Genomic DNA, 22564 nt, shown 5'->3' with positions numbered 1-22564 from the left:
AAAAGTTTATTCCAAGCAAAACTATTTCTTCTCTGTAACTGACCTGAAATAACACCACCAGAGTTTCAGATTAAACGTGACATTTTCTGCAACATCTGGACAGAGCAACACTGAAGGGCCTCCTCCTCCTCCTCTTCCTTCTCCCCCCTCCTCCTCCCCCTCCTCTTCAGTCCTCGCCGCTGCCTGCACATGTCGCTTCAGTTCCCCCCGATTTGTTCCAAGTTGTAGAAATTCAGCCCAGAGTCAGCCTAGTGTCCTCCAGTGACCTCACATCCTGTTTTCCCCCACTTCCTTCTGAATGGACCGGTTTGGGACGGTCCTGCAGCAGCAGCAGCAGCAGCGCAGCGTGGATCTGTGTTGTGTCGGCGCGTTTCTGCAGACACATGCTGTTAGATCGTCGCTGTTCAGCAGGCTGCAGAGGGCAGCAAGCAGGCTGTGACCGCTCAACACTTTCTACCATTTACTCAGACAACGATGAAACGACTGACGTGTTGATCAAGAAGAGGAGAAGTGAAATCGGTAAGCTAAGTTTGTGAAAGTTTACACGGTGTTGGTGGTGGTGGTGGTGGTGGTGGTTTGACGGGCAGGTTAAGTAAAGACCCTCCACCTCACTTCTACAGGAACTTGTGAGTCGATGATATCATGTTGGTAAAAGTTACAACAGTTTTTCGACTTTACTCACGTGTACTTAGCGCAAGTTTGAGGGGTTCTTAAAAGTAAGGAAATGTGTATAACCAGTGGTGGAAAGTAACACAGTACATTAACTCTAGCACTGTACTGTACTACTACTGTACAATTTCGACGTACCTGTTCCTCACATGTATTTTCTACTCCATTACATTTATTTGACAGCTTTAGTTACTTCTCAGATGAGGATTTGACACAACTGATAATATAACACGTTTTTAAAATACATTATTAAAGATGGAACCAGTGGTTTCCAGGTTTCCAACCGTTTTGACTTTTGACATCTTACAAAAAGCAGTATATTTCAGATGTCTATCAGTTGTTAACAGCTCCACCAAATAGTTTTTTTTCCCTCCAAACTTCTCACGTGGTTTCATTTCAGTAAATGTTCAAATGATCCAATATGAGAGAAAAGTTAAAAAACTAAAACAGATTTGTGTATCCGAACTTAGTTTTTTCTTCTTTCCTCTCCCATTAATCATGTCACCACCTCTCAGATATATGTGGTGACCCTTTGGAGGGGCCTGATCCCTAGGTTGGGAACCACAGGACTAAACCTACTAACTGTATATGAAGAAGTAGCTCCTCCAGCAGCTACAACAGTAACACGCTACTTAGACACTGATGCTTCAATATTAATAATCTATTGATGTCATCTATAATTGCATTAGGCTGATTATATAATGTGTGCTTTTACTTAAGTAGGAGCTTTCAGGCAGGACTTGTACTGGAATGGATTACTACTTTTACTTTAGGAGAGGATCAGAGTACATCTTCCACCACTGTTTGTAACTGAATGTATGATTCAGTGTTTTAAGTAAGTGTATACCACCTTCAAGGTTTAGTTTTATTATTTTTCAATTTTGAATTATTATGAAAGTAATACTGACAGAAATGACTTGGATAATATCATTGCTAATAATGATATTAAAGTTTAAATTAATACACAAGCATAAAATTATAGTATTCACATCTTTTAATTCAATATTTAGTTAGAAGCACATTTCCCAGCTTGAATAGCCTGGAGCGTGTGTGGATATAGGATCTGTGTCTGCTTTGCAATTTTCTGTAAATTTACTTTTCTTCTTCAAAACGTCTGTGTAAACTTCTGTTAAGCTGCGTGGCCACTCTGCTTAAATAACATTTCTGAAGTCCAGTCTGGACTCACATTTTGGACACTCCAAGATTTAAACATTGATGTGTGGTAGTCATTCCTTTGTAGCTTTGGCTTTATGTTTGAGATCTTTGTTGGAAAAATAAATCTTATCCCAAGTTATAATTTTCCTGCAGACCGCAGCACATTTTCCTCTTTCCTCTGTATCTTGTATTCATGTTACTCTCTAACATCACCAGCCTTTATCAAGTCCGGCTTCAAACAAGCATCCCTTCAGCTCCATGCTGCATCCACCTGGGTTCAATGGATGGTGTGGCTAGAGGTGTTAAACCTAAACTAAACATAGTATAATGGACAAAAGTGTCAAAGTTGGTCTCATCAGACTATAAAATCATTATATTTTAGGTGTGTCATTGTAAATTGGGGTGAATTCAGATCCATTTGTTTTCACTTTGGTGCTGTTAAAGTTGTGTTTTTTCTCTTTTAACTGATTCAATTGTAAAACAGAACATGAGACTCAGAGGTGGTTAAACACTTCTTAAAATGTAGAGTGCTTTACTTTCCAGATTCTGCAGCATTGTCTCATACACGGTGGTACTTATTGAGAGGTGAGATCAGACTGTCAGTCAAACATTAGTGTGGGTGTGACTGTTATTGGACATGATCTTGTGTGCATGGTGCAAAGGTTCTTACACATTACAGTCGACACTGCACTGGGTCATTGCTTAACACCAAAACACAATGGTCACATTTATTGTTAGATGTTGTGCAACAATCAAAGTCGTCAATAAAGTTGTAGAGTTGTCACTAAGTTGAACTGGGGTTATGTGTGTGTTCATTATGTGTGTGTTAGTTATGTGTGTGTTAGAGGCTCAGGTTGAGATTTTGCAGATCAGATGTTTTTTAATATGTTCAGGAGTGAAAGTAGTGGTTTTAGGGAGTGAATATGACTTAAGATCAAATAACCAGCTTTTTTAATACAACTGCAATCAAGTGAAAGAGGCTGATTCACTTGTATTTGTGGAGCTTTATTTGAAATATGGGGCGTTTTGAACCTGTCCTGACAAAAACTGATCTAGACTGCATTAATATTAGCAGTGATCAAATGATAGACTGATACACTGGCATTTTTTTATATTTCACTTTCCCCTTCAGTGAATGTTCTTGGAAGTACATGAGTCAACAATATGGAGAAAGATGAGAAATAACATAAGTGAAAGGTAGTCATCTGAGGCTTTGAATTCTCTCTGTTTATGTGGCTTCCATGAGGCGGGTAGGTGCTCCACTTCAGACACGTTCTTACATGCCACAGAGATCTTTCTTCCTTATAGGCAGCTCAATATTTACAAAGTAGGTCACCTTAAGGTAAGGATTGTCACTGTGATACTCAGTAGGTGCTTTTTATATTATGAAATTACCTCCCTACTACCTTCCACTTCTCATGAATATTGACTTGCATGATAGAAAAGTAAATGAATAACAAACTGCCTTTTTTATTGTTTGGACAGTTTTGGTTTCAGAAGCAATAAAACTAAATCCTGTCAATCCCTTGACCGAGATTGAAGTTGCGACACCTTCACGGACCAGACAGAGTTGTTTTTCAGTGATGAGAACATTTCCATGAGTAAAACACCTGTTGGAAACATAGTGCATCATGTGTTCTGTCTTTTTTTTTCTTTTCTTTATAGTTATTGCACGTCAGACAGTATGACGACCAGAGAGGTGAAGATCATCAACCAGGGCCTGGAGGATGAGATGGTACATATCACTTCTCATTTTAGTGATACCCTTCTGCTGGAGAATTTATCATCATCATCATCATCATCTTTTTTTTTTTTCTCTCTTTAGTCAATCACCAATCTCCCAGTTTCCATTGTTAAAAACTGCATTGCAATTGTTCAGTTGTTCTGTTTTTGGAATAGTAGATAATCAAATTTAAAAAGTAGCATTCATGTTTAGACTTACTGGAATGGTGCTGATCACACAGTTACATTATGTTTTTTTTTTTCTTCAGTCAGCTGTGTGTTTGTCTCATCCTCCAGTCTGTTCACGTGTGTGTTTCTATGCAGGAGGTATGGGGGTACCGGCCCTGCATGTGGAAGATGATCCTGGTGGGTATCGGCTCTGTTTGCTCCTGTGGTCTCCTGCTGCTGCTGCTGTACTGGCTGCCCGAGTGGGGCGTCAAAGGCACCTGTACACACACATCGCTTAGAGACGCACACACACTTCTGCTCAGGACAACGGTAGAGAAACAGCTCTGACCTTGCTTTCCTTCTCACACTTGTTTTTCCATGTTTGATATTTGTTAAATACACTGTTTCAATACAAGAACATTTTATTTACATGTTTGCAAATGAGACATGTGACGCCAGATGACATATCAGGAAATCATCGCAATTGTAAGAATTCATCCTGAGGGGCCAATGATTAAAAATAAAAAATGTGAACCTGCTGGTGGCGTTAGAGGAAAAGTCAGGGGGATCATCAAAGTCAGCAGGGTTTATCATCTGGGGACAATGAATGCCTGTTCAAAATTTCATCTTAATCCATCCCTGTTGAGATATTTCAATCTTAATCTTAAATGGTGGATTGACCAACACACTGACACCCATAGAGCCACGCTGCTAGCAAATCAACATGTTTAAGATTTGACTCACCTTCTTTGTGTACACATACATGACTCTTTTGCCTCCTTCTAAGAATTACAAGTTCAGTCTTAAGAAGTGAACCAAACTGCTGCACACAAATCATCCTGATACTTGTTACATTCTTTGGCACACACACACACAGTAATATTACATAATAAATGATAAATTCAGTCCAAGGGAAAAAAAAAAAAAAAAAATCTTTATGTTGTTCTCACAGGATGAGTTCAAGCAGTGGTTTCGGGCCAAAGTACACATGATGTCTGCTCCAGGGAAGGCACCCTTTGACACTTTGGATCTGCAGTCCACGACTCAGTTACCAAATGGAGATGGAGACCACAGTGTCAGTGCTGTAGATGAAGAGCACGGGAAATTAGCATATACACAGCCTGTTGAGGTATGTTAGTGGCAATCTGGTTTTTATCCTCATCTCAAGTCCTGATGAATTTTCTGATCTGAGTTAAGCCATGCAATTTAAGTTTAAAGTCTAGATCAGTGATGGGCTTATTTTGAATCATGCTGTATTCAGTCAGCACCTGATTTACTCCTCTCCTCTCCTCTCCTCTCCTCTCCTCTCCTCTCCTATAGATCAACTACTTCAGCCACCACAGCACTATATACTACTGGAATGATGTGATTCACAACTTTGAACTGTATAAGTAAGGAAACGCTGTGCTATTAACTGTCTGTTATTCAAAAGTCTATTGATCATTTGTATCATTTCTGTTAATGTGACCAGAATGTGTGGTACAGTTTGCATCTGTCTGTTGCTCAGAGTAGAAATAAATGTGTGTGACCTTTCTAGAGGCTTGGAGGATGTGAAGGGGAGCTGTGCTACCATCCACTCTGACCACAGCGCAGGACTTTCTAAAACACTGGAGGACTACAGGTGTGCACATGCTATTGTTTCCTTATTTCACTCACTTATTTATGAAACTAAGCTTTTCAAATTAATGACAGAGGAGGGGGAGGGGGGGGGGGCAGGTCATACAAGCTGCAGTAAGGTGTTGAGTCTCGTGATGCCTGTTTGGCCAAAATGTAAAAAAAAAAAAAAAAAAAAATGCTTCAAATTAATTTCCAACAGGAGGTTGTTTTTTGGGGAGAATGAGATTGCAGTAAGAGTGCCATCTTTATTCAAGCTCCTCATAAAGGAGGTGAGTGTCGAACTCTTCTTGCGATATCAGTTTTGACACCATTTCTCTTAGCATGTCAATAATATCATCATTGCTCTCTTTTTAAGCATTTAACACTATGTTTCTTTCTCTTCCTCCATCAGGTGTTGAATCCTTTCTACATCTTCCAGCTCTTTAGTGTGATCTTGTGGAGTGTGGAGGACTACTACTATTATGCTACAGCCATAGTTTTCATGTCTGTCATTTCAATAGCTACCTCACTGTATACGATTAAAAAGGTGAGTCATTTGTGATCTCAGAAAAAAAAAGTGAAGTGAGGAGAGTCAAGAGGAGATGCAAAAAACTATGTATTTTTCTCACTTTTTGTGTTTTTACATTCCAGCAATATGTGATGCTACATGACATGGTGGCAACACACAGTGTGGTTCGTGTTTCAGTGTGCAGAGGAGATAAAGGCATGTTTTCACTTTTGATCATAATGCAGCAGACTGTATTTTATATTATTAAGTTATGACATATGTGTAGTAGTATTAGAATAGAATAGATACTTTATTGTCATTGCACTGATAAAACAATACAACCAAACTCAGTTCAACAGCAAAAACCCTTAAAAAATAAACATAATAAATAATCATTGTCATATAAAATAGTCAATAAATAATTCATTTATAGAAAAATAGAGATTATTGACCTGGTTGCATTTGTATATTGTTTTTGCTTAGAGCTTCAGAAGGCAGTCCACCGTCTGTCATATTATTAAACTGTCCCTCTATATTTCAGTCAGTATGAGATGAATTGGATTATTGATTGCTGCAGAGATGGTTTGTATGATATTGTTGTCAGCGTCCTCTTTCTTGGTCTTGAAAACAGATGTTGAACAGGCCATGTCGACCGAGCTTGTGCCTGGTGATGTCATTGTTATTCCAGGAAATGGGATGATCATGCCCTGCGACGCCGTGCTCCTCCGCGGAACCTGCATTGTCAACGAGAGCATGTTGACAGGTTGTATTTCCACCTTAAACTTTACAGCAAGCCGTTTGATTTCTCTGACAGACAAATGTTAAGAAAACTTTGCGTTCAACTTTTTTTCTACTGCCAAGATCAATAATGAATTTTCATGCTTAACTGTCTTCAATCGAAAGAACAGTTTGGATTTTTATTATAGCATGTTAATGGAGTGTTGAGTTGAGATTAATTTGTCACAGTAAAGTCAGATAGGTGAAGCTGTTCCAAATGCAGAATGATCATACTATGTCGTCCCATCCTCAGAAGTCACTGCTTCAGTCAAAGCCCTCCAGGGTTTCATACAGGCTCCAGCCATATACTAGGTTTTGACCCAGTCTCGTTGGATAACTGTTTATTCTTCCTTTATGTTCAGGGGAGAGCGTGCCAGTTACTAAGACCAGTCTGCCCAGTTCAGGTGAGGAGGGAGCCATGACCTACAATATGGAGGAGCACAAGAGACACACCCTGTTCTGTGGTACACACGTTATTCAGACCCGATTCTACGCTGGTGAACTAGTGAAGGCTGTTGTGGTCAGAACAGGTGAGGGAGTGAGAATGACACCTGGTTGTGTTGTTACTGAAAGTACTTGTTACCCACTGGGCTCCACATATTCACCTACTCCATAAGTTTCACAGGCTCCATGACCAGGGTCCCCGCAGATCCTTAAATAGTCTTAAAATATCTTAAATTTAGTTTTTTGATATTCAAGGTCTAAAAATGCCTTAAAATGTCTGGAATTGTATGAGTTAAGGCATTACATTTGATTTGAGCTGGGGCAGAATCAATGTTCAATTTGTTATTTATCATTATTTTCTGATTATTTTACATAACCAACCAATGAACTTATTAAAGTAAAAAAATAATCAGCAGTTGGAACTACAATTAATCTAACTATTAATTGCAGTCCTATATAAATGACTTCAAAATGAGCTCCAGGAGTTTCTTTGTGTCCATTCACAGTTTTCAATCTCAACAGTTCCAAATTCCCTCTGGAGTCCCACAAGGGTCAATCCTTGGCCCACTACTTTTTAATCCATACATGATCCCATTTTGTAATATTATTATGAATCATAACCTATCCTATCATTCTTATGCAGACAACACACAACTCTATATCTCTCTTTCTCCCAGTAACTTTAGCCCAATTGACATCCTTATAAATGCATTTACAGACCTAGATTATTGGATGGCAAAAAACTTCCTACATCTAAATATGAATAAAACTGAAATTCTTTTGGCCCCAAAAATGAAATGGTGGCAGGAAATAACTTCATGAGTGCATTTGTCATGTACTCTAAAACTCAGTAAAGTTAATTCACTTTATTGGTTTATAGGTTTTTAAGGCACTACAGGGTTTAGCTCCCCTACAAAATTCTAAATAATCAAATGTGATTTCTTAAAAGTGAAACATTCAATATTTACATGTTCCCACAGGCTTTAGTACAGAGAAAGGCCAGCTTGTGCGCTCCATCCTCTACCCCAAACCCACAGACTTCAAACTGTACCGTGATGCTTATCTGTTCCTGCTGTGTCTGGTTGGGGTGGCAGGGATTGGATTTATTTACACCATCGTCCTCAGCATCATGAACAAGGTATCATTTCTCAAAGCAAGATAACCATTTTTTAAATCTAGTTTTAGAAGGATTTCTTTTGGCTGTTTCTCTCAGATATTTAGTGTCTAATTTATTCTTCTCAATCCCGTCCAGGTTCCAGCTCAAACCATCATCATTGAATCTCTGGACATCATCACCATCACCGTGCCCCCAGCCTTACCCGCAGCCATGACAGCTGGTATTGTGTATGCGCAGCGGCGTCTGAAGCGAGTCGGCATCTTTTGCATCAGTCCTCAGAGGATCAACATGTGTGGTCAACTTAACATGGTTTGCTTTGACAAGGTATTGTAATCCACAGCTGTGAGTTCATAAAATGTGTTTTTGCTACTTAGGAATTTAAGAAATACAATTTATAAAGTGGAATTTCAGGGTGTGTATTCTTCAAGCATCATTTGACAGAACTATGCTTGACTTGGACTAAATAAAATCCTGACTCAGACTGCGTGAAAATTAGTTATGAAGCATCCAAACCCACTTCCAGATCTAGAACAAGCTCTTGTTTGACTTAATTTCATGGTTTTTACCACAGTCAAAACCATTAAATAAAGCAGTTCTGTGGATCTCTCCCCATGTGTTCAAAATATGTAGAAGCTATAGTACTGGTTTACTTGGACAATATCCTAATCTATAGTTCCAGCAATGACACAGTTCAAGTTATGCATGACTGAAATATCAGAGGAAGCTGCCCAAAGCATTAAATGTTCTTTTCATTATATCATGTTTAGTGAGCAAGGAGTTAAGTTGGATTTTGTTACAGCAATAAGAGTAATCAAAATAAAGCTGAAATGTTTAGCTGACATAAAAACATCAAAAATTAAGTTGTAACCATTTCTATCAGTTAATAATTTAAGTAATGCTTTAGCCACAATGTCAGTTGGTTGGTTGGTTGGTTGGTTGGTTGGTTGGTCGATTATTTTGGTCCGGACTGAAATATGTCAACAACTATTGGATGGATAGACATTCATGTTCCACAGCAGATGATGTTTACTGATCTACTTGTGCTCAGCGCCAATACTATGCCTTTAAAACTATTCCCATCAGCCTCAACTGGACTTTGTGTTAAGTGCTAATTAGCAAATGCTAACATGCTAACATGTTAAAACAAAGCAAACTCAAAATTGATAAATCCTGAAATTTAGATAATGTCGCAGTAAACTCATATGAGCAGCTGACACACGTGTTTTATAATAATTGGAAAAAAGAAAAAAAGATTCTGAACTGACATGTTTGGTTTTCAGGCAATCTGAGCTTTCACAGTCCAATGCTTGTAATTACTCTGATATGACATGAACGCAGCATCAACCTCATGAACTCAGTGCACTGTCAGTGTCAGTTTATGCGAATCACAGGAGGGGCTGATTTATTGTAATGTAGACTAAGTTTCCAAATGGTACAAAAAGTAGCCAAAATGATCACAATGTGCAAGAGAAATTTCTACCCACCCTGTTAAATATAACGTAGTCCAGCCAACACTGCTGGAAACGTGTGATAGGCATTCTTTCATTATTTTATGACATTTTGTAGAGCCAATGGTTAACCGAGAATGTAATCTGAAGATTAATTTGTAATTAAATGAATCATTAGTCTCAGCCCTAAATCAAAGTTTAGGTGTTCAGATGATTGGTTGTGTGGGATCTGAATCCAAACACCTGTCCAAAGTCTTTACAGCCTGAATGTGTCTTAACTTGTCTTTACATTGCTGACACAGTTGATTTATTTTATTTACCCTCTCTGTTTCCTGGTAGAGATTAATAAAATATGTCTAACAAGTTCATTAAATCCTTTTAGCTTTATGGGTTAAAAATAGGAGAATTTCCCTCCTTTTAATAGTTTTGGGCTATTAGAGTTACTTTCCTGCTCTGTGGTGTAATTAATATGACCAGAGTTGATATATCTTCATGTGCATTGTTAATGGTCTGTATTTTTCCTTCAGACTGGTACTCTCACAGAGGATGGTTTGGATCTATGGGGTATTCAGAGAGCAGAAAATGGCAGGTAGGCACTCCCTAAACATCTGTATTTCAGATCATTTTTATGAAAAGCAAATTTTTAGCCACATGGACCTTTTATTTTTTTCAGGACATCTAATAGTCTTTTAATAAAAGTGATGTGTCGCAGTGATGAGCCATAACAACTACACAAAAAAAACTGCAAGAACTGGAGAGAAAAATATATTAATATTCACCAAGGTTTAAATTTCCAAGGGGTTCGTTTCTGTAAAGGAATATAAAAGAACTGTCATGTTGTCTGGAGGTGCTGTCATCATATATTCTCAGTGGATGTTTTGATTCTTGTCTCTCTTTGGAAAATGGATTCTTGTTTGTCTGGAAAATGATATCTTTGTGGCATTTCCACATGATTTCATTAGTAACCACATAGGCACTTATCCAACCATATATTTAAAGCAGCATCATAGTTATTGTTGGCAATTTGCTCCTCTCATACTCAGACAGTCCACTTGTTGAGTTCATTCCTCCCTTTTCATTATAGTTTTTGTCCTCCGGAGGATGAGGCAGCTAAAGAGAGTCTGGTGAACACTGCATTTGTGGCATGCATGGCCGCCTGCCACTCACTGACCAAGATAGAGGGCGAACTCTCCGGAGATCCTTTAGACCTCAAGATGTTCAGCGCCACCGGCTGGGTAAGGAACTGTGATCACTGTCTACACCCAACATGATTAGACACAGGCACCTTAAGCCAGCATGGATACCAGTCTGTACATGAATTATGCAGCACCATGCTTTGTCGCCTTGGCAGAGCAAGCTCCCCTTGGCTAATATGGTCAAAGTGTGGTATCGTGGAGACTCTTAAAAGGCAGAAAATGCCTCTGGGACTGAAGCTCAGTTTCTGTTGCACCAGACACAGTGTACTAAAGCAAATAAACTCAATATATTTTTAAGATGTTACAATATATCTTTTTGATTTTTATTCAGATCCTGGAGGAGCCCACAGAAGAAGAGACTGCACTCCACAATCCCATAATGCCAACTGTAGTGCGACCTCCGAAGCAAGTCAACCCTGAAGCCAATCAGAACAATCCTCTAACTCAGAATCTGGTACAGAGGCTCTCCATGTCACTATTTACTGATCAGTGTATTTGATTGTGCTTGTGGATTTGTATATTTTCAAAAATGAATTACATCTTAATTTTTTTAATCCTTCTTCTTTGTGCAGGAGCTGTCTGAGTTATCTGTAAGTTGTCTCTTTTTTTCTTTTGCATTTCTCTTCTGAAAAAACATAATTCTTCAGGTCAAAATGTGAAAGAAAAACTGATTTGAAAGTTGAATTGACTTTTGCTCCCCAGTCCTGTGAGATTGGGATCGTGCGCCAGTTCCCGTTCTCCTCAGCACTGCAGAGAATGAGTGTAGTGGTCAGGAAGCTGGGGGAAAAACACATGGATGCCTACCTGAAAGGAGCACCAGAGATTGTGGCCAGCCTCTGCAAACAGCACACAGGTCTGACTCTCTTTACCTGCATGTAAAAGGTTGGGAAGGATATTTCCTGCCTCTCCTCCTCGCCTATAAAATAAAGGATGCATTCAGCTAATAAAGGCCAGACCGGCTAACCTAACAGCTGACCTCTGTTGTGTTTGATTCCCGTCAGTCCCGCAGAGTTTTACAGAAACCCTGGAGACCTACACCAGGCAGGGATTCAGGGTTATTGCCCTGGCACATCGACAACTGGAGTCCAAACTCTCTTGGCACAAAGTCCAGAGCCTTAGCAGGTACGCCTCCCTCCACAGATAAAACTGTTGTACTGTTGCACTATTACACGTCATGTCAGTATGCGTGAGAATAAAAACATCTTGTACTGGAATGTGGTGAATCTTTAAAAGAATGTAATTGCTCATGTAACTTGTGTTTCCCATTTTAAAGTCTGGAGGACTTAGTTCTGCTGATAACAGGACAAACATAGATCATATGACATAAAGTTCAAATATTTGCAGTTCTGCTACAACACAGTGAGAGAGTAGAAAATGTTCCAGCTTTGTAAATCATGAGCAAATATCATGTTTTGGTGTCAGGCCCTCAGAATGAACCTGTAAGCTAGTTGCTAGACTCGCTGTTTTGTAACAACAACATACAACAGGGTGAAATCCATCAAAAAAAGAGACATTAAACTCATAGCCTACATTTTTCCACCGACAGTATTTTCTATGTCATAATGCAATACAGCTACAGTATACTTTATATAGTGCAGCACACTCAAAAGAGACCTGAGATATCCTGAAAAGGCCAAAAGTTCGGGTTTAGAAGGATCTCCCCCCCAAAAAAAAAAAACCTCCTCTTTCAGCTGCTCCCATTAGGGGTCGCCACAGCAGGGCCTCCTGTCTTCTGCAACTTCCTCCGTCATATAACCACCTGCATGTCTTACCTCACCATATCCATACACCTCCTTTTTTGCTTTCCTCTTTCCCTCTTACCCAGCAGCTCCATCTTCAGCATCCTTCTCCCAACATAACCAGAATCTCTCCTCCCCCACACATCCAAACCATCTCAATCTAGCCTCTCTCACTTTGCCGCCAAACCGTCTAAACTGAGCTGTCACTCTAATATATATCTAATAAGCATTTTAAAGTCAACCACCTTCACAACTTCTATTCCTTACATCCTCATCATTCCTCTGCCCTCACTCCCATTCACACACATTTTCCATCTTTCCATCCTACTGACTTTCATCCCTCTTCTCTCCAGTGCATACCTCCACCTCTCCAGGCTCTCCTCAACCTGCTCCCTACTCTCACTACAGATCACAGTGTCAGCCACGAACATCATAGTCCACAGAGACTCCTGCCTCATCTCATCTGTCAACCTGTCACCAATGCTTTATGTAGTCCCACGTTCACCTTGAACCCATCCATCACTCCAACAGCACCTCACGGTCACTCTGCCCTCATACATATGCTGCAACACTCTTACATACTTCTCTGCCACCCCTGACTTCATTGTACAATACAACACCTTGTCATGTCATATGCTTCCTATAGAGGCAAAATAAGTCCTTCTGACCATCTCTATTCTTCTCCATCATCATCCTCAAATATAACAATTATCTTCTAGCATTCCGCATGCTTCAGTGAATGATCTGCTTTTTGAAATAGATAGAATAAAAAATACAGAGATCTGAAGCTAGTGTAGTTGAAACACTGGGTCCAATTTGGGTTAAGAGGGGTGACTGTGATCACTCAACTACTTTTGCTAGCCCACATGATCACTGGATTAAAATCAACAAATTCATGTCGGTCTCTGGATGTTTGTCTGATAAATGTAGGAAATCATTTACTAAAGAGGACCAGGCAGATTAGCAGGAAGGCAGGATGTCAAAAAAAGTGAATTACAACTCTTCAACTCCAATGAGCATTACACATTTATGATGTCTATGGCGGCAGTGGTCTCAGCACTTAGAGCCCAAGACAAATTTCCCTTCAGGGACAATAAAGTATATATCTATCTATCTATCTATCTTATAGGCAGAAATTGTGCTTGTTGTTGTCTTTCACCCTCTGAACTCAAGTGACTTGAAACATATTTGAGTATTTGTGATGAGCAAATGGTGGTGAACCGCTGAGATGTAGGTTGTGATCTGTGTCTTTCAGGGACCTGATAGAGACCAACGTGGAGTTCCTCGGCTTGATCATCATGCAGAACAAAATAAAAGAAGAGACTGCTGGGGTTTTAAGTGACTTGCGACAAGCTAACATTCGCACTTTAATGGTTACAGGTAACCCAGTTTAGTGAATTCACTCACTTACTAGTAATGACTAAAATCATGTTTTATTGTGTAGACGCAGTGCTTTCTTCCTTCCTCTTCACTCTGTCTTGATTTATTTATGTTTTTGTTAGGTGACAACATGCTGACGGCGATATCAGTGGCTCGAGACTGCGGGATGGTCCGTCCACATGAAAAAGTCATTATAGCAGATGCTGTGCCGCCAAAGGATTTCAGCCCTGCTCACATCACGTGGCATTACACTGAAAACCCTGAGCAGGACGTCAAGGACATTCAGGTAAGACAGGAAATCACAGGTTGTGTCTTCATTGGACCGACCTTTTGTAACCCACCATCAATCAGGGATAGAGACTTTGTTGGCTTTGGAAATGTAGTCTATGCTCTTTCCCATAATTGACCCCCCTAAGTACAGACACTGTGTATCTGGTACACTGTGGTGAAAGCAGTGGTTCAATTTCTTTCAGTTCTGCTCTCTGAACATCTGCAGATACTCATATGATGTCATCATCTGTCTTATCAGACCTTGTATTTGGGTCTGTTTCCTGCCTGTTGCTGTTTTAGAGTGTTATCACTCCTTCTAAATTGCTCTGCATTTTGTTGCACAGAACCCCTGCGTGTTCATGCGTTTCACAGTTGTTTCTGACACTCAAGTTCAGTTTGAAATGTTTTCAAATGTCTGAAGGAAGAAAAACTGCAGTGTTAAAAGAAACAGTTCACAGGAAGGTGTCTGAAACTTTAAAGTTTAGCGTTTGTAGTAAAATCTGTTTATTGTTTTTACTTGTATGTCTGTCCTGTCATGTTCAGACTGTGGAGATCAGTCTGGAGGAAGGGGTGTATGACGATCAGCTGCCTCAGCCAGACCAAGGCTATCACTTTGCTGTGACTGGCCGAGCCTTTACCGTTATCACCGAGCACTTCCCTCAACTAGTCCAGAAGGTAAAAAGATAAACAGGTGAAGCTTAAGATGATTTCTGTATGGCTTCATGTTGGCTGGATGTTCCTGTAATCCTTTATCTCTCCACATGGGGGCACTGCAGCTCGCACTTCGAGGCACCGTGTTTGCTCGCATGGCTCCCGACCAGAAGACACAGCTGGTGGAAGTCCTGCAGAGCATAGAGTGAGCATTCCATCTAGTTGTTGACTTAAGTTTTAGTTTACTTGATGAGCTTTGATTCATTTCACAATGATTTCATAACATCTGCAACATTTGTTTAATTCACCCAATTTGTTTACCTTCCAGTTACATTGTTGGGATGTGTGGTGATGGTGCTAATGACTGTGGAGTAAGTATTGACAAAGGAGATTAATGTGATATGTGCTAGATTTTAGCGAGAGAGATCAGCCCATTCTGTGTCAAGTGGAAACAAGTCATACCACAAATAGATACCTGTGTGTCTGTGTGTGGCAATTATGTCTGTTTGGGTGGAAAATGTACTGAAATCCTAGAATAAATCTGTTATGAGTAATAATACTGTTAAAGCTTTATAGTAATGAACCTCTCTCTCTCTCTCTCTCTCTCTCTCTCTCTCTCTCTCTCTCTCTCTCTCTCTCTCTCTCTCTCTCTCTCTCTCTCTCTCTCTCTCTCTCTCAGGCTCTAAAGAGAGCTCACAGTGGGATCTCTCTGTCTGAGCTGGAGGCCTCTGTCGCTTCTCCCTTCACCTCCTCCACCTCAAACATCTCCTGTGTCCCAAATCTCATCAGGTAGCCGCTCAGTGTGATACTTAAACTCTATCTAACATGAGATCCGTGGTGGTTGTGGGACTTTTGGAATAGTTTTCAAAAGTGTGCTCCAGAGAGGAAAATCAAGACATGTGTATTAATCCATAAATACTCAACTTGTTTTTAATGATTATTTGCCTGATTCGCCACAGTAGTTCCATTTGTAACCAGTAGAGGTGTAAAGATACACAGTGCAGGATTCACAGTTTGATGCACTAACCCTAACCCTAACCCTAACCCTAACTCACTCGAAATTTTGACTGAAAACAAATTTTGACAAATTTTTCTGGAATTAAATATGCGTTCTCAGTTCATCCTTTTCAAATTTGGTACCAGCTGAGTGAACAAACTGATTTTTCGGAGTTTCAAAGAGTGAAATATTGTTTCCATATTCCATATTTACATTGTGATCACAGAAGTTAAATTGCAGCACGCTCTGGTTTGTTCCTGATTGTTTTTTACCTTCCACAGGGAGGGTCGAGCTGCCCTCATTACATCATTCTGCGTGTTCAAGTTCATGGCTCTCTACAGCATCATCCAGTACCTCAGTGTCACCCTGCTCTACTCAGTAAACACACTGCTCTTTCTTGCTTGTACACTTAATATTATTGGAGTGGCTACGGATATGTATAAAATGGGATTTGAAGTGTTAGAATTAGATGTTTACATCTTTTATGTGTGATGACAGTCAGCAGCCAAAGCAAAATGAGCTCATCCTGTTATTGTCGTTGCTGATATGGTTCCCACATGACGTATGGAGGGTTAATGAGCAGCGTAGACGTGAGAAGCAAGTAGATTTTTAAAAAGATTTAGGAGTTTTCCATTCAGTGAAACAAAGGCAGCCACCACAAAGTGACATGTCAGATGACCATTGTTTTTTTTCCTGGGAAAAGTGTGAGTGAAGGCTATCAGTTAGAAATAATTATATGACATATACATAGTGCAGAAATGAATGAGTTATCTGTCTATTTTAGATCAAAATTGAGTCGCCTGGTGTTGTGTGACTGTCGTGAATACATGTTGAATTTCTCATTAATCTCTTCTGTAGATTCTCAGCAACTTGGGAGACTTCCAGTTCCTCTTTATTGACATTGTCATCATTCTTATCATTGCCTTTACAAGTGAGTATCATGGAGACAAGCACTGCAAAGCTTTTAATCTGTGCTTGAAGTTAAAGCCAGAACTGACATATTGTAGCTTGTTTGGAGATCAACTCACTGCCTGGTTTGTGTGTGTTTGTGTCTTTTAGTGAGTCTGAACCCGGCGTGGAAGGAGCTGGTGAACCAACGTCCCCCGTCCAGTCTGATCTCTGGTCCGCTGCTCTGCTCGGTTTTGACCCAGATTCTCACCTGCATGGTCTTCCAGGTCCTGGCTTTCCTCTTAGTACGACAGCAGAGCTGGTATGAGATATGGACGCCCCTCTCAGAGTGAGTAACATCTACTATTACCACACAAAAAAAATGAGATGAAGAGAAGAAATGAACACCTGCTAAATCATTAAAACACTGATATTATATTATCACTAATGTGTCAATACAAGTTGTAAATGCTGTAGTCATATACAGTCTTTTTTCTTTCCCTGTTCCTCAGTTCTGGCTTTTGCAGACTTCTCTGTGCTATTTTTAAAACTGAGAATATTTTAGTAAAATAATGGATCAGCCAGGTGCACATGGCAACTGTGTGCTGATTGGCTGTACAATATGCTGGCTGGTTAGATGAATCCAACAATTTTGAACAAAATCTCTACATTTTAATTTTAATTTGATTTTAATTTGATTTTCTTCTTCTTGACACAACATAACTTTGAAATGGGGATCAACCAGCCAGCCAGTCAAATGTTATTCATACACTTTTTATAGAACATACAGTAGAAAAACTCAAATCAGAAAAAAGTCTGGAAAATGTGACAATTAATACTCACATTTTATACTTTTCATTTACCTTTGACTTATTTTCTCTGCATTGCTCATGTATTAAAATAGAAATGTCTATTTCCTCTCTTTATCTACTTTCCTCTCTTCTCCCACAGTGCCTGTAATGTTTCCAGCTCCGTCCCCCCTCACAGGCCCAATGTAACGTCACCTCACGACCACAAAAACATCAAGAACTACGAAAACACCACCCTCTTCTACGTCTCCTCCTTCCAGTACTTAGCCGTGGCCATCGTCTTCTCAAAGGGAAAACCCTTCAGACAACCAAGCTACAAAAACTGTAGGACTTATTTTGTAATGCTAAAGCACTGAGTGATTGACGTGATGTGTGTGGAAAGAGATCAGCACATTTTGAACTGCTGTGTTAAAAAAAACAAAAAAAACATTTTACATATTCAAATTTAGAAGACATATTTTTTAGTCAGATCTTAGAAAAGTGAACATATACATTTTTTTTTTTTTTACATTTATTTATTGAGGCAACACTTACCATACTTTACTCTTACCATACCTGTGTATGTGTGTGATGTGTTTGCAAGTTGAAAACAACCGCTTTGTTCTGTTTCCACTAACTTTCAGTGTTTTTGTGTCATAAGGGCCGTTCATGCTGTCGGCCATCGCTCTGTATATTTTCCTCTTCCTCATCGTGCTGAACCCTATTCCTGCCATTGACAGCTTCCTGGAGGTAAAACTAGTTTTTTTTGGATGTTTTTGCACAGGTTGTTGTTGTTCTGAAGTATTGCAGTGCTTAACATGCTAACTTTAGACGTGAACAAAAGTAACATCAGAAAAAATGAAGAAAAGATGCTGTTCGAGAGAAGCAGTCGAGATGTTGCATGAAACGATGGAAACCGTGTGTGTGGTTTATTCAGTGTGCATCCTGTTGCTCTGCCTCCCCTCAGATTGTGTGTGTTCCTCATGACTGGCGCATTACACTGGTCATCATTATCATAATGAATGCGGCCGTGTCTTTCATGTTGGAGGTACGCTTTAGAGACATCACACCCTACAAGCTCTCTGCTCTCTTTTAGCAAATTTTAACAGATTTTTCTGATCTTTTTCATTTTATAAAGCTTTGATTTGCATGCATTGATTGTTTCTACCGACTTGCAATGAATCACCTCCTAATGAATGAAATCAAAAAAATCTTTTTTCAAATGATTATTTCTGTGTTTTTGGTGCATTTCTGTGGCTGTAACTCCGTAGTCATGATCAGCTGATTCTCAAGTTACCACTGAAATCTCTCGTAGATTTTGATCCTTGACATCATCTTGTGGAAGCTAGTTTTCAGAGACAATCGGGGGGTAAATCAGCTCACCAAGTCCCCCCCGGCTGACACACTTCAGGTTGGCAAGCTTTTCACTTCACTCACTTTTTTTATTTTTGTCTGATGCCACTGTCTAGATAGAGATGCTTTTTCATTCTCTTGCTTCCTTGCTTAGTATTTTCCTCTGATGACGGTTTACATGCTGTAAATGTATACATTATAAATGACTAATATGTGTTACTATAAGCTACTTAATCTTAAACTTTACTCAACAGGTCATCTTTCATTTGACTACATTTGTTAGATTGTTAGAGTTGAAAGTGTGTTAAACCAATTCTGGCTGATCTCATGAAGCCATAAACAGTCTTGCAAACCTGCAAGTTACTGCACATTTGTCTTAAGACACTTGTAATGCTTAAAAATGTAAAATCAATGTTGCAAAAATTGGACGAATATTTATGCAATAATCGGTTTAATTTTAAACAATCACTTTCAAATAACCACATAATTAGGATTTTAAATTTGTCCTCTTCAACAGATGTTTTAGTCACATAATTACAGACAATCTGCTCCTGAAGACCCACGTGTTTAGCAGATAGTGTGAAAACGTCTGATATAATGTCATTAACTAACTTTTTCTGTGTCCTACATTCACACTGAACGTGTACTTTCTCAGATGGCCAATGACCGCTGGGCCTCGGCCTGCCTGTCCCGGTTGTTCTGTAGGAAAAACAAGCCCCCAAGGGTCCTCTACAAGCTTCTGGCCCTGGAGCTGCAGGACGATACTGACTGGCCCCCCAGACCCTCCACTGTCACCTATGCCAGCGCTACTCAGTCCCCCATTTCTGCCCCACTTTGACACCAGCATAACCATCAACCAAACTGCACAGACTAAACCTTAAACCCCCAACAAACATGTGTGCTCACAGAGATGACGGATGGCGAGGCCTCGAACTAGAACAACTAACTAACACTGTGACCTGCTCAGACATGAAGTTCTCTTACATTTCATTCACTTCATCAAAATGGACAAATACTCTACGCCTGGATTTCACCTGTACTGCCACAACAACCTGCTGATACTTGAGCGAGAGGCCTCTGATAAGATGACTGGATGTCTTAGTAACCACACTGTTGATGGAATTGGCATAGTTAAATTGGAATAATTTTTAATATATGACTTAATATTTTAAATGATTGACCCACTGAGGTGCTGACTGAACGACTGAACAAAAGGTCAGATACATTATACAGCTACAGTATTCAGTCAATATATGTATCTGCTGTTTTGCTCTGTTGGGGTCTAAAAGCACTGGATGAAAGTAAAAGCACAGTCTTTCACTAACATTAGCTGCTGCTAAAATGTAAAAGTTTAAAGAACAACAATGGATGGTGAATTCAAAGAGAGTCTGTTTGCAAGTTTATGAATGTGACTGACTGGTACTGTTGTATTTTTAAGACAGAAAATGATTTGCTATCTGATTCTTCCTGTGGAAGAGAGACACAGACATTTCTGTGGCCCTTTAAAAAAAAAAAAAAAAAGTATCATCAGTCCCCCCTGTGTGTGTGTGTGTGACTGTGTGTGTGTGTGTGTGTGTGTGTGTGTGTGTGTGTGTGTGCCTGTGTGTGTGTGTGTGTGCCTGTGTGTGTGTGAGAGACCAACACAGAGGTTAACGAATAAGAGGCTCCAATTATAATTTCAGTTTCTCTCAGATGGATTGAAAAATGTTCTTTTATTCAATTTATTGCAAGGAATTAACCAGAAAGACTAATTGCATCAGTTAAAATCACTAAGGTACTGTACATAACTGATCATGTTTGAATTAATCGATTGAAGCATTTACAATAATCGAAATTACTGAGACACTTGCTGCTGTGATAATTTTATAATAGTTGATTTTAATGTATGATTTTTATATATAATATTTTATGTAACTTTGTTTACAGCTGTTTTATGTATATTTTTCTAGTTTCAAAATGAAATAAATGTGAAAATATGTAAATTAGTCACCAAAATTTCCCCTTTATTACAATAAAAAAAAGAGCAGCTGTTTTTAAAGGGAATGTGTTCTTGAAAGTTGTAAAACAGTGTTTCTTTTTATTTTGTTATTTCTTCAAAGCGATAAAAATGTTTCAGTGAGTGTCAACCAATATCTCTGTTGTTTGCTCTGCACAACTCCCATTACATTTCCTAATAAATCTGTATATCAAGCCACTCTTGCGTGCTTCGTGGGGGGCTGACCTTGGTCACACTTTTTCAGCCAAGACTTACTGATCAATTATGGGCTTTCCCAGCCTCCTCGCTGCCTGGCATATGGGCGCTTAAAGGCGCGAGAGTGGAGGAGAAAGAGGGGTATCATTTCATGTGGAGATCAGGGCCTATAGGCAGTGAATGGGTGGATTTAGGGGGGACTGTGAATGAGGGATAGGGGGTCCTCAGTTGTACCAAAAAGAAAAGAATCTCCCACAGATCAGGGAAGAGCCTTTTTGGGAATATTCATGATGAGGATGAGGAGGCATCATGAATTCATGTGTGTCTCCAACTTGCACGGATCATCTTTTCGGTAAACACTGATGTGTACAGAGCCAGGATGTCTTGCTTTCCATCCGTGTTTGCGATGTAGTTTCGTGGATAGTGTTGCCTCTCCACAAAGCAATATGGGTTTTTGTGTACACTCTGCTGTATTCCTTTTGTATCGGTAGAGCAACAGATGGAGACTGGTGGGAAGACATAAAGAAGCTAAAACACACAGCCTTTCTTCCTCACAGCTAGCTACTCGGTGAAAAAGATTTTCTCAAGCTTGTGCTCAGACGTGTGCTATTTCAAACATTTTGGACTTCATCTCCTTTCTCTTTTGCCCATACGTTTTTTGTCTGAATTGTGTACTTTCAAGATTTGGGACTATGCACACAGTCTTTGTTTACTGTTTCTTTACTGACAATGGTTCCCACAGAGCAATCAGCCCCACTCAGAATATGTTGTGAGTGGTGGCCATTGTAGCACACTGTTCTGCAGCAGAGTTGTTATTTCAGGTAGTTTTTTAAGGTAACATTTACACTTTAACTATAGATAAACACACATGCTTTAACATATCTGTAGTTTGCAGGCAGACGCCAATCTGCTGCAGCTTCTCTAAAGGTTGCTGGATGTTCATATGGCCCTCGTCTTGATTAATAGTCAGGACACAAGGCCAACCTGATGCTCACTTACGGTTCGCTTCGTTTTACAGATGACACAAAGGCACCCACGTCTGGTAAAAGGTCTGTGACCCACCAGACGGTCACAAAGACCTTCTCCTCCCTCCTGTCCTCTAAGCATGGGTTCCTTCCCTGGGCCTTCATGGCATCCCTGTCCCTTTCCTTTATCAGCGCCTCCAGGCCTGAATGGGCTCTGTGGTTGGTCAATAAATTCAGTGATTCAGGGGGTGGACAGTTGCAGCCGTGTTAACGTTTGTTCACAGGCTTGTCGGAGGGACGGGCCCCGCCCCACGGCTCTTTGTCTCCCATGGTCCCTCAACAGGTTAGAAGTCAATGGAGGGCCTTGTGCGGAGGTGGCAGGGGCATGGATGGAGCCGCCTCTCACATGGCGTTCACACAGGGGGAGGACCAGCTCGGATCACTGTGACACTTGTTAGTGTGGGGCCACACAACATTGCTGGGCTGCCTCTCTCGCTCTCCCCAAGGGCCCGTGCGATATCCAGCACTTTAAACAAACTAAT

At 40.0% G+C, this 22564-nt stretch overlaps 1 protein-coding gene across 1 annotated transcript; it reads left to right on the top strand.

Annotated features, from left to right (window-relative positions):
* The first annotated feature begins 261 nt into the window (after nucleotides 1–261).
* On the top strand, nucleotides 262–21056 carry LOC128368724 (polyamine-transporting ATPase 13A3-like). Its single transcript, XM_053329585.1, has 33 exons — nucleotides 262–519; nucleotides 3490–3559; nucleotides 3871–4044; nucleotides 4667–4843; nucleotides 5035–5105; nucleotides 5252–5335; nucleotides 5531–5600; nucleotides 5723–5857; nucleotides 5962–6034; nucleotides 6450–6581; nucleotides 6958–7125; nucleotides 8020–8177; nucleotides 8292–8480; nucleotides 10132–10193; nucleotides 10689–10839; nucleotides 11132–11254; nucleotides 11373–11390; nucleotides 11503–11653; nucleotides 11802–11922; nucleotides 13795–13919; nucleotides 14042–14205; nucleotides 14733–14864; nucleotides 14966–15045; nucleotides 15169–15211; nucleotides 15520–15629; nucleotides 16119–16215; nucleotides 16696–16768; nucleotides 16897–17074; nucleotides 17677–17858; nucleotides 18175–18263; nucleotides 18481–18561; nucleotides 18829–18924; nucleotides 19522–21056. The coding sequence occupies exons 2-33, from the start codon at nucleotides 3509–3511 to the stop codon at nucleotides 19702–19704; spliced, it is 3741 nt and encodes a 1246-aa protein (XP_053185560.1). The 5' UTR covers nucleotides 262–519; nucleotides 3490–3508; the 3' UTR covers nucleotides 19705–21056.
* The last annotated feature ends 1508 nt before the right edge of the window (nucleotides 21057–22564 follow it).

Source organism: Scomber japonicus, chromosome 12, assembly GCF_027409825.1.
Source record: "Scomber japonicus isolate fScoJap1 chromosome 12, fScoJap1.pri, whole genome shotgun sequence".
Lineage (NCBI taxonomy): Eukaryota > Metazoa > Chordata > Actinopteri > Scombriformes > Scombridae > Scomber > Scomber japonicus.
Note: the sequence above shows the minus strand (reverse complement) of the source record. Positions and strands in the feature narration are given on the sequence as shown.